Source organism: Eleutherodactylus coqui, chromosome 1, assembly GCF_035609145.1.
Source record: "Eleutherodactylus coqui strain aEleCoq1 chromosome 1, aEleCoq1.hap1, whole genome shotgun sequence".
NCBI lineage: Eukaryota > Metazoa > Chordata > Amphibia > Anura > Eleutherodactylidae > Eleutherodactylus > Eleutherodactylus coqui.
In genome coordinates, this window is record NC_089837.1 from 320,323,490 (window position 1) to 320,340,877 (window position 17,388).

Consider the following 17,388-nt stretch of genomic DNA (forward strand, 5'->3'; position numbering starts at 1 on the left):
ACATGAGATTACAGCAAAGTTGTATTAGCTTGCAAGATTGCCTTTTACCACCTACTAGAGATGAGCGAATATACTTGTTTCGAGTAATTACTCGATCAAGCACCGTGATTTTCGAGTTCTTTCGTACTCGGGTGAAAAGATTTGGGGGGCGCCGGAGGGCGGGGGGAGGCGTGGCGGAGCGGGGGTAGCAGCGGGGAACAGGGCCCTCTCCCTCTCCCCCCCCCCACTCCCCGCTACAACCCCCCACTCACCCACGGCGCCCCCCGAATCTTTTCGCCCGAGTACAGAAGTACTCGAAAATCGCGGCGCTCGGGCGAAAAAGGGGCGTGGCCGAGTAGGTTCGCTCATCTCTACCACCTACTAATTTTTAATGTGCCTAAATCTACAAAAGTGGGAAAGGAGTAAAAGTTTGTTCCATTGACTATAAGAAACTATATTTCCAATATTTCACTTTAACCCTTTCCAATCCACTGTTTCACGTCTAAAGACATTATGATTTAAGGCTGTACAGCTCTGATGTTGGAAGATGTCCGTCGGGGCTCTCTTACTGTATATTGCCAGCCTCTCTGCTTTTGGAGCCTATCCAACATGTCACCTCATGCAGTACTGGCTTTAGCCAGCATATAGCGCCGTTGTATAATAGCAGAAAAGAGTAAGCCCCCTAGGAAAACCAGGATACACATTGCATTGGAAAGGGTTAAAGTTCTGCATGACTCTGATGATAAACTATTGCAGATATTAATGCTTGGCTTTTTAGTCTAGCATGACCTGTATCACAGACATCGGAATTGTACACGGTATGCAATGTTATTCTTAATCACAACAGACCATTCTACACTGACTTCCTAGAATGCTAAAAATCATCAGGCAAATTGTTGAATAGAGAAGTAAATCTTCCTTATTTTATATAACTAGATTGACCCGATGTTCGCTATGCAAACATAAAATGTTTGGAAAAATGGTTGTAAATGTTTTAAGAACCGTCAAGCCAAGGATTCGGCTTGAACTGTTTGCCGTTCACGACTCGGTCTTCCACATTTTGGTGACATGTCAACAGTCAAACTGGTAAGCACTTGATATTAACGTCGCTTAGCAACGCTTGACTCTCCCTAATGGCGCTGTTGGCTGAAGCTCAACAGCACTGCTACACTTACCATGGCAACTTTGACCTGGTCTCACGGGTCACTTAATGTATTAAACTCAAATTTTATGATTTTATGGTGGTGGTGAGGATGTCACAAATCTAATGACACCAAAATCATCCACCAAAGGGCACACAAAGAGGTCAAAGTGCGGTGCAAGAAAAGCCTGTTGGTTTTTTTTAGATTTATTTAGGTCACATAATACATACCGGCTCCTGAGAGAATATCTGTTTGAGTACTCAATCCGAAGTGTAGCTAGTGGGGAAAGAAAGGGGAGCACAAAGGGGGTGGCTACCACAAGGGCACGCACATGAGCCTACCCAGGGTCCAGGATTCCCTGAAAATTCCCACACTTAACTGTATCTCAACTATGCTTACAACTATATGTCAATGCTTTGCTAGCTTTTTGTATCATTTTCCTTCTTTGTGCAAGGCAATGATATCTTCTATTATATATGAGGGGATACCCAAAAGGAACAGAAATCTTGCTCTGGTGAGTGGGACGTTACAAATACAGGCCTCTGTTGCCAGTGAATGTCTACAAAACCCTTCTGAGGCTGAATGGATTTGTCTTATGCCAGCCAATGTTGTTGGGGAAGGTTGCGTTTGGCTCCAGTGTTTTTTTTCAACAAGTTATTCAATTTTTCGCCTTTTTGTGTAGGCTAATTCTTACAAACAACATGCAGCTTTTTTGTTTTCTTTTCCACTGCTCAAAGCACTCATCAAAAAAAAGTTGCATGACACGGGATTGGGTGAATACGGAAGGTGAGGAAAAGGTGTCATGAAGTTTTGCGTCAAAAGTTGCTTAACATTCAATGCTGTGTGGGCAAACAGATGACTAGTTCTTCCATCATGTACATAAGACTTGTATAATTTTGAGAAGTTATTTTGGACCATTCCTCAATGCAATTGTGCTTCAGTTCACTAATATTCCTAGGAGGCTTCAACCCCTCTTCAGCATCTTGATAAGGTTAAGGTCAGGACTCTGACTTGGACTTTCATACACACAAATCTTCATTTTCAACCATTCTTTAGCTGCTTTACTTGGGTGCTTTGGGTCATTGTCTTGTTTTATCACTCAAAGTCTCTTTAGCTGGAAATCATTAACATCTTGAATTTATTGTCCCCTCGATGATCACAAGATATCCAGGTCTTAAGATAGCAAAGCAACCACAAACCATCATGCATGAGGTTTTAGCATTGGTATGCTGTGTTCTTTTTCCTCTAAACATGGAGTTCAGCATTTGTGTTAAAAAGTTCCATGTTTGTCTTATCTGTCCATAAAATATTTTTACAGAAACATTGTGGAACATCCGGATGATCTCAGGCAAACGTGAGATGGACTGTAGTGATTATTTTCAACACCCAAGTATTTTTTTAGCCTTTTTACAGCATCATTCATCTCTAAAACACATCTTCTGAGGTCTTTTGAAAGTTGTTTGAATTAAGGCATGATTCATACTAACCAATCTTCCTTGAGAAGAACAGATTTGTCAGTAACCAATCTTTGTGTGCCTTTATTTAATGGGTGAAGCACTCGTACATTCAATCTCATCTTTTTAAATGGGTTGTCCAGGTGCCACAGTGTTCAGGTGTCGTTCTTCTAGCATCAACACTAACAGATGTTGGGAGCCATGATACCAGGAGAACTACACCTGGCCTCTGATTGGCTGCAACAGTCAGGTAATATGCATTCCACAATAAAGACCAGGTGAACCATGGGGCTGCTAGACAGAGGATGTGTAAATACCCCTGCTTTTATTATTTTAACACATTTGAATCTATACTTAAAAAAATCATCTGGCAACTGGACACCACCTTTAATTGAATCACATTTTGCCAATGACCTTTTAGAGAACTCTTCAACACTGAGGTTCACTTGCTTCTTCTCTTTGCAGATTTACTCAATGTGTTCAATAAATGACATAAATATTACAACTGTTTCTTTATTCTTCGTTTAATTAGATTCGGTTAGTCTGTGTTTGTGACCTAGATAACAATCAATCCTCATTTTATTAGTAATTAATGGGAAAATCCAGTATTTCAAAGGGGTCACTTACTTTTTCTTTCAACTGTATATATTTTATTTCTACATACAACTTTGATTCTATATAACTTCAAACAAGCCCCAACACAGATCAGGTGAAACTGAGTAAGTACTTTTGACACATTTCTAAACAGGGATCAAACAATTTGCTTTCAAAGCTTGATGCTTTTTTTGTTCTTTCTTGTTTTTTAGCAATCTTTCATACACTGATCAAATGGGGCCAGAGAAAATAGGATAAGGGGTAAGGAGCTCACCAGTGCAGTCAAAACATCAGCTCCCCAGAATACTTGTATTTTTTACATTTCCAGCAACTGAGGCGAGGTTCTTATTACTATCTTTTTTTTCCATTTCTCGGCTGCATCGTTAGTGCCGCACAGCAAAAATCACCTGATCCGGCATATAATGGATCCAGACGGTGCCGGGGAGACACTATTAACAATAATGCGGTCCATTCAGGTTTCAGCATGTGGGGAGAAATTTTCCTGAATTAAGTAGTGCAGCACTTTATGTCGGATCTGTGCCGAAAGCTCCAAATAGACCTTCCAATGCAGAAGTGAACCTAGCCTAAGATACACCTTGATCATGGGCTTATATTGTTCTATGGATTGTATATTTATATAATCTGCAGAGCAACCCCATATATATATATATATATATATATGTGTGTGTGTGTGTGTATATATATATATATATATATATATATATATATATATATATATATATATGATAGTTGTAGTCATTTTCTTAAAGGTGTACCAAATTTGTAATTTGAACAAACTCAAATAAATAGAAATTAATAATAAAAATATATTGGAGTAGACACTTATTGTAAGAAAGAGCTGAAATTGCACGTCCCTCGTCCTTATTTTACTATATGCTTGGATTACAGTGAATTGAAAACTCACACACTATTTCACATTAAATAAAATGGACCAATATTTGCCAGAATATACCATATTTTGAATGATTGCTGCAATATTGCAATTTCTAATGTTGAACTCTAGATGGCGCCAAATTAAGTTTTTTTTTTTTCTTTCTTTTTTTTTTTCTTTAAGTGTAACCTATAGAGGCCACAGGGCGTCAGTACTTCTGTGTTAAATAGCAGATATGAGTGCATCAATCGCTTTCATAAAACTGTGCCTTGTGCACTGCATAGTTCCGTATTATAAAGACATTGGGTTTTAGGCTGAATCATTAATATTGTAATGTTTAGAGTTAAAAAGCTTATAAAGACCTACAGTAATTAACTGTTTTCATGCTGTGTGCTAGGCTTCTATGTACAACTCATTTAGATGCTGTACATTTTTAATTACTTCCCCGAACAATTGTATTTGCCTTTTTAGTATCAAATAGGTTAATGGGAAACTTTCCCTGCTCCCCAACTGCTAATTTACAGCTAAAGCTGTCGACGCATTATTTCTATCGTGTCCTTTAGCTTGCACTCCATTAAACTGTTCTGTTCACAGAGTTCAGCGTCAGCCATCAGCAGGGAAAGATTGGAAAAGAGGGGAGCGGATGAGTTGGGAGAACACATTAGACAGCAATACCCTTTAAATATTCAGCAAACATCCATTAGGCAGGTCAGGCACTCAGGAGACAACTGTGGAGTTGGCGCGCCTATAGCAAGTGAACCTGGGTGCTATTTGGATAATCAGCTGGAATTAGAAAGCAAGGAAGAGTTGCTGGGGATGATTTCAAAGAAGAGAAAGAAATCCTTAGGATAGTCAGTATGAAAGGAAATTCATCCTGCTCCTACCCTATGCGTGTGCAGTGATTTACCAGTGTCTCTATCAGTATATCTGTATGATAAAGAGGAATAGAATTCTAAGTATAGTTTATACATCTATATATTTGTCTATCACACAGCCCTTTGCGTATTGATCGTGCATTTGAATACCTACCATAGACTACTATGTGGACCCTTAGTGCACAAACATACAGGAAAAAAGGCAGGTCTTATTTTTTTGCGTGCAACCACAATGTATATTGCGTGCAAATACATCCATGTGATGTCGCCCTTATAAATGTTTATTATTAGGCTCTGGTCACTCTTTGTTATGTGGACAAGCTCAGGGTATGCGTTGGAATTTAAAAGACCTCAGCACTTAAGCCTACATTGTAATTGGTCCCCAATGACGGAGCAAAAAGAGGGTCCTCTTGGTCTCTATGGAGGTGGTATGTGTCAGGAAAGCACGGCATACAAAGCTTTCCTACACAGTGGGCCACTGCAAAAAAATGCATACTAAGCAATGTATATTGTTTTTTTACCATTGTGGGTATGCCACGGAATTACTATATAGTTGCATATGCCAGAGGTATAAGTGGGAGGTATACATTAGGGAATACTCCAGATGTATACTTGCAATGTATACAATGTGAACAGGCCTGCATACTAGCGTATTGTTCTCCTTCTCATCTTCTATTGGAATTCTAGTCATGAACGAGGAAGATTAGGATGAGCAGTACTGCGTATATCAGACATATGTATTCCACTTCTTAGGCTGTATTTATACATACTACTTTAGGCCAGTGTCACACAAGTATACTATAACATGGCCGTAATTTGGATTCGTAACACAATTGGGCTATAGATGACATTACAGATTATTTCATCATTTGATCTGGATCTGTTTCCATATTTGCTGCCATTGCTTTTCTATCTACTGGGTAAATATGGATCTATATTTGCCCAATAGAAAATAACGCTAATAAATGCAAATGCAGACATAAAAAAAAATAAAAAAATTGCATGTGTTGCTTTTTTAAATCATGTCTGTGAAAAATACAGCTACGTAAATAGATGCATAGATTTACATTAGCTCCATATTACCATCCATAAAAAGCGGGACAAGTATAGAATAAAAATATGAAAGTGGCTTTAATTGTGGTTTTGTTGTTGTTTCTTGTATATATTTTAGGGCTTAGTCAGATGGGCATTTTTATGTGAGAATTTATGTGCGCTAAAACGCATGCGCCAAAAAATTTGCGTGACCAAAGCAGGCGTCACGCTGAAAAAATGCACCTGGAAGCATTTATGCGCACATGAAGTGCGCTGCCTGCTATGGGGCCGGTGGCAGCAGCACCGGCCCAAATAAGAACATACAGTGAAGATCACGATCCTCTGGCACAGCTGTGACAGCTGTGGCAGAGGAGCGCGATGTTCTCCCAATAAATAGCGCCGGCTCCATTGAAAGCAATGGGCTGCCATCAAGCCTTGCAGTGACTTTCGGTGAAGGGCTTTAAATATAAGCCCTTCCCTGGAAATCATCCCTAAAATGTGTAAAAAATTAAAAAATACAAATACCCATCTCCGCAGCTGCCGGGGCTCAGACGCATCCAGCCGGGTCTTCTCCCTGCACTGCTCTGAAGTGTTTTCAGCAGGTGGGGATTTTAAATTCCTGCCTGCTGAAAGGGCTGCCTCTGATTGGCTGAGCACTGTGACCAATCAAAGGCAGTTCTCAGCTGTCATTCAATAGCCCCGGCAGCTGCAGAGAGGTGAGTATATTTTTTTTTTACTTTTTACATATTTTAGAGATGATTTTTCAGGGAAGGGCTTATATTTAAAGCCCTTCCCCAAAAATCACTGCAAGGCTTGCTGGCAGCCCATTGCTTTCAATGGAGCCAGCTGTAGTGCCGGCTCCATTGATTTCAATGGGACAACATCGCGCTCCTGTGCCACAACTGTCACAGCTGTGCCAGAGGATCGCGATCTTCACTGTATGTTCTCAATGGGTCCGGCGCTGCTCCTGCTGGCCCCACTGAACTCAAGGTGAAACCCCTGGATGTGACAGCATCCAGGGGTTTCACATCCAAAAAAGATGGTTGCGGCAGTTACCTGCGTTTTAAAATCCGCTGCCTTATATTTACCGCTGCGCATTTTTGTGCGCAGGTAAATATGGGGAATATGACCGCTGCCATTGAAAAGCATTGGTTCTTAATAGATGCGAATTGCAAATGCAAGTGACATGCGCACATAAAAACGCCCGTCTGACTGAGCCCTTAGGTGGCCTTCACGCCTGTGCTAGAACATATGGTCAGAGGTTCCGTCACAGATCGGATACAAAATACCAGAAGATATAACACTGCGTGCAGCACTTTTTCCTCCAGTAAAATGCCAGGCAGCTGAGCAGAAACCGAATGGCCCCTATTATAATAAATGGGATCTGTTTGGTTCAGTCATAAGACAGACCCATTCAACCAGAGGATTCCCCTTTTCTGCTCCCCGATCGGAGCAGAAAAAAGATCCCCCACCATAGATGTGAAAGCAGCCTTACCGTCATAATTTAAGCTGCTATTGCATTCTGCTGAAAGTTTTTTAAAAAGTGGAAAATGGTGGTTTCTTTAACTGCTTAAAAATAGAGATTTTTGACTGTTGCCTGCACTGGTTTGATATATCTAAAGCCAGAGAGAGATCATTATTAGCATCATATGCCTTTAAGACGAGACGTGCTGCTTCAAGTGACTTGGATCCCACTCTCTCCAGGGTTAAGACACCTGCTCTCTCTAGTAACCAGGAAAGCAAATGCTTTCCTTATACAGTGTGCTAAAAGACAGTCATTAATTAACTGTGCCTTTTATATTTGTTTTATATCCAAGATTAAAAGAACATCTGAGGAATTAAGTTCTAAGCCTAGGAAATGCCAGTGGCTCGTCCCCTCCCTACAATCTGGTTACAGGAGATTAGTAACTCAAACTACAAAAAATAATAAAATAAACGCGCGGAGCAGAGACAGTCACCGGGGCTGGATTAATTAGGGCTGCCTTTCACATTTAAGAGCAATCAAAAGGAGTGGAGGCTAGAACAGAATTAATCCTCATTGGAATGAGCGATCCTAAATAAATTGAGTTACTATCCTAGGGCAATGGGAAATTGTCGAAGCCTAATAAAGTAACTGATGGACAAATATAATATTTCCTACCTGCCTTAAAGCATCAGCCTCTAGTTTATTTTCCCTTTTACAGGAGCTAGTGTTATTTTTACTGTAAGCATTCTAGATACTTTGGTTTTATGAGCCTTGTCCATCTCCGACAGCGCCACGTTCCATGAAGATGCTGTCCTCTTATAGACCGCCGCTTTCTCTTTTTTTCAAATATTATTTTATATGGGCAATAAATGTAAAACAATGTAGTCATAGCTTTATTTTGTTTATTCAAATCAATGCAAACAGTAGTATCAGACTGCTTCACATCCAGCTAGAGCGATGGGGTCATAATCATTGTATGCCAATAGGAGGCAGCACTGGTCTTTTAACATCAGCAGATACAGATGTTATGAAGGCGAAAAGGCAACTGCTTTTGTTTCAGCCTGTCTTTACTTCTGGTAAGAAGTTTGGGAAAAGTACAGCCCTCTTTGTTATCTTGTATACAGTGTTACAGTCTTGTATAGGATGCTACAGCTGGGGTGTAGCTAGGAGAGAATGGTGGGACATGTGCCCTGGGTGCAGCAAGTGAGGGGCACCAAGAAGTCATTTTTAGATTGGACTGAAAAAATGAGGGATATAATATTTTTAAATAACTATTATATTAACATGGAGGTTACTCTATTCTGACTTACCACCATCTTTTTATTTTGTCTCTTTATAATAATTCTTTCCAGTTTTATCAAATTCACTCACTTTTAGAAGTCAGAAAACACAGTTGTTTTCAAGTCTTCTTAGGCCCAATGCACACGAGCATATTTGCATTGCGGAATCCGGAGTAGGAATCTGCGTCCGGATTTCACGGCAAATACTGCCCTATGTCCCCAAGCAGAAATCAGTTGTGATTTTCCGCTCACAGAGGTAAAATCGCAGCATGTCCTATTCCAACGCGGATTCTGCGCGGACGGCTTGAAGTTAATGGAAGCTGTCCGATCCGTGGCCCTTTCACAATGGAATTCCAGAAGGGTCGTGAATTCAACGACATCGTCTAGCAACGGCGCAGCATTTTCCATACTGCATATGTGCAATGGCGTGCCAGAAAGCACATCCAGAGCCCAGAAAAGAACTATCTGGACAGGTATGCAAGTGTCTCCGGCCTGGCACAGGATCAGATTCCGCTGTGGGATCAGCCTTAATGACGCAATGCTTACATATAATCACAGTTACCAGTTATCGTGGCTAACATACAATAACTACCCACTTTATCTTAAATTCATCTCCATGCCTCCTCAAGGACTGAAAGCTCTTGCGGGCAGGACCCTCACCCCTATTGTCAATTAGGTTATTAGTTTTATACTGTATGTAATGTCTGATTTAGTCTCTGCATGCATCCTCTGATTTGTAAATATGTTGGCGCTATATAAATACATTTTAGTAGTAGTACCATTACACTATTGGCTTATAGATTTGTTAAACAATGCGAGGGGCATTCATTAAAGATTTCCCCTGACCCACTTCTATTTATTGCAGGATGCTGAAGCTGCACATGTGTAATGATATAAGTCTCTATAGGTTACCTGCAAAATTGCAACTCTGAACTGATAACGGTCTTTTTCTTTTACAGGTGCTGAAGTGGTGCAAGGTCTGATAATGGACCCAGTGGAATACAGAGTAGTCATCAAGTTCCTTTACTTGAAAGGCCGCACAGTAAGGGAGACTTCAATGAGATGAAAGAGATTTATGGGGAGCATTCTCCTTTAGATGAAGAACTGGCATCATCAATTCAAATTTGGTCAGACTTCAGTGGAAACGGCTCCAATACCAGGGTGACCCCACTCTGCTATTGACGAACACACCATCAAGCAAGAGGAGGTCATTTTGGAAAATCTCCATGTAACCATTCGCAACCTAGCTCAAAATGTCAAGATTAGTGTGGGGTCCATGAAAAAAAATCATCCAAGACCATCTTCAAACGCATAAGGCATCCGCTTGCTGGGTTCCCCACCTTTCCAGAAGCAGGTATGAGTTGAAAACTTCCAGGTTCTTTTGACGATGTGCCATGGAAACCAAGAGGACATTTTCCACAGACTGATCGCACAGGAAAAAAATGGGTCCATCATTATGATCCAGAGATTAAAGTCCAGTTGGTGCAATGGAAGCAGGCAGACTCACCACCTCCAAAGAACCAACGTGCCCAACCCTCGGCAGGCAAAGTCATGCCCACAGTCTTTTAGGACCAGCACAGATTAGTCTTCATGGATTTTTGTAGCAAAGGGTACCATGATTACTGGGGCATACTATGCTTCACTTCTGCAGAAATTGTGGGAGGCCATCAAAACCAAGAGATATGACATGCTCCCCAAAGGTGTCCGCCTTCTGTAAGACAATGCCCAATTCACAACTTACATGTTGCCCAGATGTAAGCACGCTACTGCGGGTATGAAATTGTACTGCAGCCCCCTTATTCACCCGACTTCGTACCATCTGACTTCCGCCTCTTTCCAACAATGAATCCATTTTTGAAGGGCAAGCATTTTCCAGATGATGAGACTCCAAAGTCGCACTTCTACAAGCGAGTTCCTTAAAAAGATGGAAGAAGTGTGTGTCCCTAGGTGGCAGCTATGTAGAGAAGGACTAATAACTGTGCTAAGTTTTGTTTCTCTTGGTCCACGAGAAGTGGGTCAGGGAAAATCTTTAATGAACACCCCTCATAGGTGGCACTCGAGAGTCTGCTTTCTTTCTCCAGAATGAGAGCTCATTTGCTTATTATTTTTCCCAGGGAGCACTGACTGGCCTATACGATTCCCGCAAACCAATTTAGCAGTCTCGACAAGAAGAAACACTATCCTCCTGTTCAATACATATGATTTTCTTGACTCTAAACACTTCACTAACCCAACACTATTTACTAGGTTTCATTGTCCACTTTTGTCATTGCTGTGGGCTATTTTTAAACATAATATGACAGTTTAAACAAAAAGGATACAATAAGAAAGACAAGTATCATGTGTTCAATCTCTGCATATAAATTTGATTCATGGAATAGTGATCCCCACCCTCCTACCCACTGATTGTTGCTCATCAGACCACCTTTCAAGACATATAGCACAGATATTAAATGCATACATTTTGCAAAGTCCTTAACTGCATTGAGTTAAACAATAGTTTGTAATATATTTTGGCCTATAATCCAGTTTTAATATATACTGATATTATAATATTTTACCAGTTACCTTATACTTATGAACTTCAAGAGCCGGTTTTTATATTAATACCTTTGACCGTCGAATCAGCCTTCAAGTTGATTGTTGGCTGGTTCTTTTGTCAAATAACAACTAGTCTATAATAAAACTGCTTATAGCACAACTTACCTGGGGATATGCATTAATACAGTATTGCATGTTGCCTGCCTAGACTACACATTCAGCCAATATTTGAGCTTCTCTTTTGATACTCAGCGTTAGATTTATGGAAGCACAGAACAACATAAGCCCTACAGCGTGGTTTGTGAATACTGTGATTCTTTTTATATAAGACAATGTATAGTCAATGGAATGCTACCGGTAAGAATCCTCTGATACGTGTCTGTTATCTCCAAACACATATCTAGTAACACTAAGGGACATAGTACAGTTCTAGCATAGGTGTCTGCATTTTATTTTACTGCATCACCTGCTGTATTTATTATCCAAATTACAGTTGATTGTTTTCTACAACTATGTATGTATAGCTGTTTAGTTTCAAGTGAGTAATGGTGGTTCCTCCTCGTAATGGTGACTTAACATTCATTTATGACCTCCAGTTTGGGCTGGGTTGACAGTGGGGCAGATCAACCCAGATACCATCTTAACCAAAGGAGGATTTGTTATCAGAGCCTTCTCCTTATGGAAGCCCATTGGTAATAGTGAGGCTCTAGGTGTGGGGATGCTGTGCTCTGGCATTTTCATTGAGTAGGGTCAGATAGATAGGAAAATAGAGTACTTGGTGCCATACATCATTGGGCATAGGCCTGTAGTGAAAGAAATATCCCCTACTCTGGAACTGTTCTAGAGTAATGACTCAGGAGACTATGGATAAGGGAGATTTCCAGAGTAAGAAGGCTACTGTTAAACACCACCTGAGACAGAGCTGCTGGAAACTTCAAGGCTGCTATTGAACAGTGTTGAGATTCGAGTGAGCTGATCTAAGTCCTAAGATGCAGCCTTTAAGAGATTGATCTGATTGTGAATGGTGACCAATGGGATAATTGGAGCTGACAGCTCCAGAAGGGCTGTTATGCATAGGTCAAACTCTATTTAGGAAAAAGAGTCGGTGTGAGTAAGTAAGGATTTTTCCCGCTGATTGCAGAGTCAAGTTGAGGGGAAGCCACCACAGTCAACTGATTCTACTTGCATGAATCGTACGGATGCAGTTCTGTTCAGTGTTTAACATATTCAATCGTGTGCCTTTCTGCTGAAAATGTTGTTGAGTCTTCAGTAAAGTTATTCTGCTTAAATAAACCACTAAGAGACTTTTGTATATATGTGTGTGAGTATGGGTTCTTTTTTACTTACTGTACCAACCTCTGAACTTAGACTTAAATGTAAGCTGCACTTGACTACAATACCCTTTGGCAATGGGTTCTCAAGCCAACTACCGAAAAACTCCGTCCATCCTTACCTGCTGCAAAAACTGGGTAGCAAAACCCACATATATTATTACATATTAGAACTTATATTGCGATAGACAATCACTCTACCCTTGTATATGAACTAAAAGGTAAGAAGGCCTAAAGAAACTGCAGAGTTATAAAATGCCAAGTATGGTATTATTAACTTTTCCTTTTTTTGTTTACAGAGTACACTATTTATCTAGAAATCATTATATAGAAGATTTGCAGTACACAATCAGATAAAATAGAAAAGATCTTTGAGATCTCTTAGTCACATAGCAGATCTGCTAAGAATAAGGCTGCATTCACACGAACATATATATTCCCGCCCCCTCTCTGCCTCCTCTCCACCCCTCTGCACTATTTGCAATGGGGAGAGGCGGGACAGGGGTGGGGCTAATTCTCAGAACTTAGCCCCACCCCCATCCCACCTCCTTTCATTGCAAATAGTGCAGAGGGGCGGAGAGGGGGCGGGAGCTCAGTTCCTGCTCCTGGCTCTACCATCCCCCCTCTTCCGGCAGATGAGGACGACGTATATCAGCTCGGCGTGAAAACCGAGCTGATATACGTTCGTGTGAATGCAGCCTAAAGGTCAGAGCAAGGATGCAAAGTAGGCACTGGAATAAATGTACTTTGTGTTTAGAGGCATGTAGTTTTTGTTTCTCCAGATGCTGAAAGGAGCGGATGTTACATGTGGTGAAACATCTGCATACATATCGCACTTATGGAAAGTCTCACTTACCTTCATAAGAAGCTTTAAAACCAAGGTTACTCCCTGAAGAATCAGTCCTGAAGAGAAGCCACATCTGGTGATTGGAGCTCACTATCAGATCAGGAACGCTAGCTCCCGTCAGTCTATTGGAAGAACCATCAAACACAGCAAGATCAAAGAAAAAAATGATTGAAGTTTTACTGATCTTCATTAATATAAAGCAGTATAAAAGTACAAAACACTTCTTAAAGGGACTATATCCACAATATTGTTTATAATAACTAAACCAGATAGAGAAACATATTCTGTGTTTCTATTTTTATTTTCTGATTGCAAAATTCTTATTTTGCTGTCTGTACATGATTATGGGGGCTGTCATCTTGCATGAGCTACATTTAACAATATGTAGAGATGTGCTTTACAGCAGCCTCACAGGCTGTTCACACAGTGGACAGGAGGAGACCCATGGACTCGTATGGGAGATTATTCTAGGCATGTTCTGTAACAGTTGTAGAAGTCATTTTGTAGGAAGCGGAGTAGATGGTCACAGCTGATCCCCTATTGTGAAGAGTGGATCCTGTGTTATCTACATAGAGGTGTTAAGGCCCATTTAGACGTAACGATTATATTAAAAATTCGTTCAAACTTTCGAAGATGAGCGATAATTGTTATATGTAAATGCAGGCATCATACACTTTTCGTGTAAATGATGATTTTAAGGTGAACTTAATATCCATCATTCAAACACTGAGAAATAAAGTGTCTCTCAATAGACCGCATACTGCATTCTCCATAGGAAGTGGGAAATTACATTGTAATTTGCCAGTAACCGTGAGCAGAACAGCTGGACATGTAATTAATGCAAATGAAGATGATAAAGTGTTAATGGCCAGTAATGGCCATTAACACTTTGCGCAAATAAATCGCTAAATCTTTCATTTGAAAGATTATCTTTGCATGTAAATGGACCTTTACTTTTCAGTGTAATCCTGCCTATAATGTTAGCGAGATGACTGCTGCAAAGATTTCTCTGAAGAGCATGAAGTATCAGACTATTATTAGGCTCTGTGGTCAGTCTGAAAAATGTAGGATATTAGAATTTTTTTTTAAATATAGATTGCGACCAAAATTTTTTTAAAAATCACCAGAAATACCAAAAAATATGTTTAACACAAAAATATGATTTCTATAATAAGTCATCTTATGAGGACTCATTCCATTTAAAGAATAGTATCCCTAATACATATAATTTACTTACATGTAGAGTACAGACTTTTGGTCCTCAACCTTCCCGCCATCTCCGACTGTGAGAGTGTCATACCCTCTTTCAAGCTCAAATTCTTCAAATGTTAGCTTTATTACCTATCATAACATGGAAACAGCTAAGTAAATGAGCAGTAAGATATGAGCAGAACATATATGAAGGCATAGTAGGGATCTGGAAGGAAAAGAAACATAGCTATAATCTCTCTTGTATGGTATAACAAAGTATTGATGTTATAGTACGGCCACAAGTCTTGTTAGAGTAGCATACCTGTACACACATTCTCTAGCCATAAAAGGCCTATAAACACATACTGTGAGTACCATATATTGAACAAAAGAGTCACTGTCTCTCCCAATGTATCACTTCTTTTTTTGCAATACAGAGAATTGTCATACTTTGCTTGCTGTATAGAATTGTTGGAAGTAGAGGAAGATAAAAAAGGCATAGACACTATATACTATTCTTCATCAACATTCCCTTCATTTGGAGAATTCGAACAAATAAAACTGTCATAACCATTGGATAGAAACGTCAGCTTGCCCATGTTCTACTTACAATAAAATACTTTCAAGGTCTCCTCGGCTAGAAAGAAATATAGTTTTCTGCATTAACTCCCCAAATCACCTTATCTCTTGCCATCTCCATATTATCTGCAATGAGTTGCATTTCAGATCTGTCTTCAATACACTAATCCAAGTGCTTCAATGCTATTGAAGATATTTAATCACTAAATGCTAGCAAGAAATTATTTTATTCATCATAGTATATCTAACCCAACGATTTACAGCAACTCTATGCTGGATATTACTAGTATTGGCTTACTAAAGAACAAAGGTGGAAGGCATGTGAATTCCCTTATTTTATGATGAACCATATTAAGTAACTGTATAGTATATCATTCATATAACCTAACTGCCTTACAAAGTATATCATTAACATGTCCAATCCTATTCTTAACTGAAGGCTTATATAAGCTACAGACTTTAATGAAAAGTTTGGTACATCTTGCAATTTAGGCCTTAAGACTCTATACTGATAAAAGTCTGTATTAAGCATATTTTTCGTTTTGTTCTAATGTATAGACTTTCATAAGGACTAATGTCCTGACAGCAGAAATCAAATGGGCCTCTTTTTGGTGGTTGCTAACACTAGCCAAATGTGACAGGAGGACTTAGTGGTTTTCCGCCTTTTATCTTCATTCCACGATAACTGGGTCATTCTCTACACCGTTGTTGGCTCATGTTGTAGGGCCTGTGTAGAGTGATTCCTGCCCAGTTTCACATTATCCAGTTTGAAACCTAAGACCCCAGCGCTGCAAGGCAACAGTACTAACCACTGAGCCACAATGCTTTTTCTCCCTTCTTCTCCTCAATAAATGTATGCACTATAAAAGTAAAGGTAATTATTTTAAAGAAGGTACCCAAACAAATAAAAGAATATATGAGCTCCATGTAGATATTGTCCTTGGTCAAATCTGAACCTAAGACCTCTGCGTGGCAAGGCAACAGTGCTAACCGCTGAGCCACCACTATCATTATTTTTCAACCTCCCCCTTCTTCCTTCTCCCCACCCTTCTTTAATGAGCAGAAGATGTATATATAGTATATGTACTTAATGGCGAGATATAGCAGGGTTACAATGCATCATATAAAAACTTTCTTGAGTGTTTTCACTGATATTTCTTTCAGCGTTACTTTCTCCAATTCTAGGATATTTAAAGGTGTGCTATTAACTGAGGTGTGATGATCTTCGAGCATGACATTTATTCTTCAAATCTGCAATTTAATTAGCCGAACTAACAATGTGATCAGAAGAATTGTGTGACTATTCAGTGTTATTAGAGGCTAAATTATTCTAATTTCAAAGAATGTATTAATAGGTAGCACGGTCTTCTTATTCGCTTATACCAAATTCAGGTATAGCAATTACTATTGCAGAATTCTCTTCTACGCACAGAGATAAATGATCAAAATGTTAAAGAGAAGCGGTCATATAAAACATGCGGTGCGATCTGTGAGAGCCGGTCAGGTTGATGTATAGTTGTGTGGATGAAGGTGCAATATGATTTGTCATTTATTGATCGAAATCTCTGCTCATTCAATGCTTAGGAGTCTAATGGGCAGTCTTGCCAGTGATTGACAGCTATCTCTGCATGCAGACTTACACAAGGACAACCCACTGGACTCATAACCCAGAACAAGCAGGGATGCAAATGAATAAATTCTCTTATATCGAATCTTTGCCACAAAATAGTAGACTGTATCAGTCTGCTCATTAGCTCCTGCTCTACAACATGTTGCCTGAAAATAGGACAGCATGTGCAATATGACAGGTTCCTTTTAAGTGAAAAAAGAAGATTTATGAAAACAGGAGTAAAGAAAGTGGATCCAAGTGCCCTATGAGCCCCCAGAATAGTGCAGTGCCAATATACTCATGTGCATATCTCTAGCACATGGGTATATTGGCACTGCACTATTTTGTATAGCAGGCTTTTCCGATGGGTGATAAGCAGGCGTTAAGAGGTTAATAGTATTGTGGCTATTGTAGCTTTATCTGACACCACACAGCGTTTCTATGGAGACACCATGGGCCCTGATTACCTAATAACCACCTGGGATTCAGGTGGGTTTTAATTACCTTGCTCATTGTGATGTCATTGGTGGGGTGTGTATATATTTGTCTGTTTCACAGTGTTAGTGTGGCTTGAAAA

At 39.8% G+C, this 17,388-nt stretch overlaps 1 protein-coding gene across 1 annotated transcript in view; it reads right to left on the reverse strand.

The window, feature by feature from the left end:
- The window catches only part of CSMD2 (CUB and Sushi multiple domains 2), a 948,969-nt gene that overhangs the window by 295,500 nt on the left and 636,081 nt on the right, over positions 1–17,388 (reverse strand). Inside the window, exons 11-12 of the mRNA XM_066586981.1 lie at positions 14,670–14,773; positions 13,442–13,554 (exon numbers count right to left, since the gene is read on the reverse strand). Of these exons, the coding sequence (XP_066443078.1) occupies positions 13,442–13,554; positions 14,670–14,773 (217 nt within the window). The remainder of the gene's footprint in view (positions 1–13,441; positions 13,555–14,669; positions 14,774–17,388) is intronic.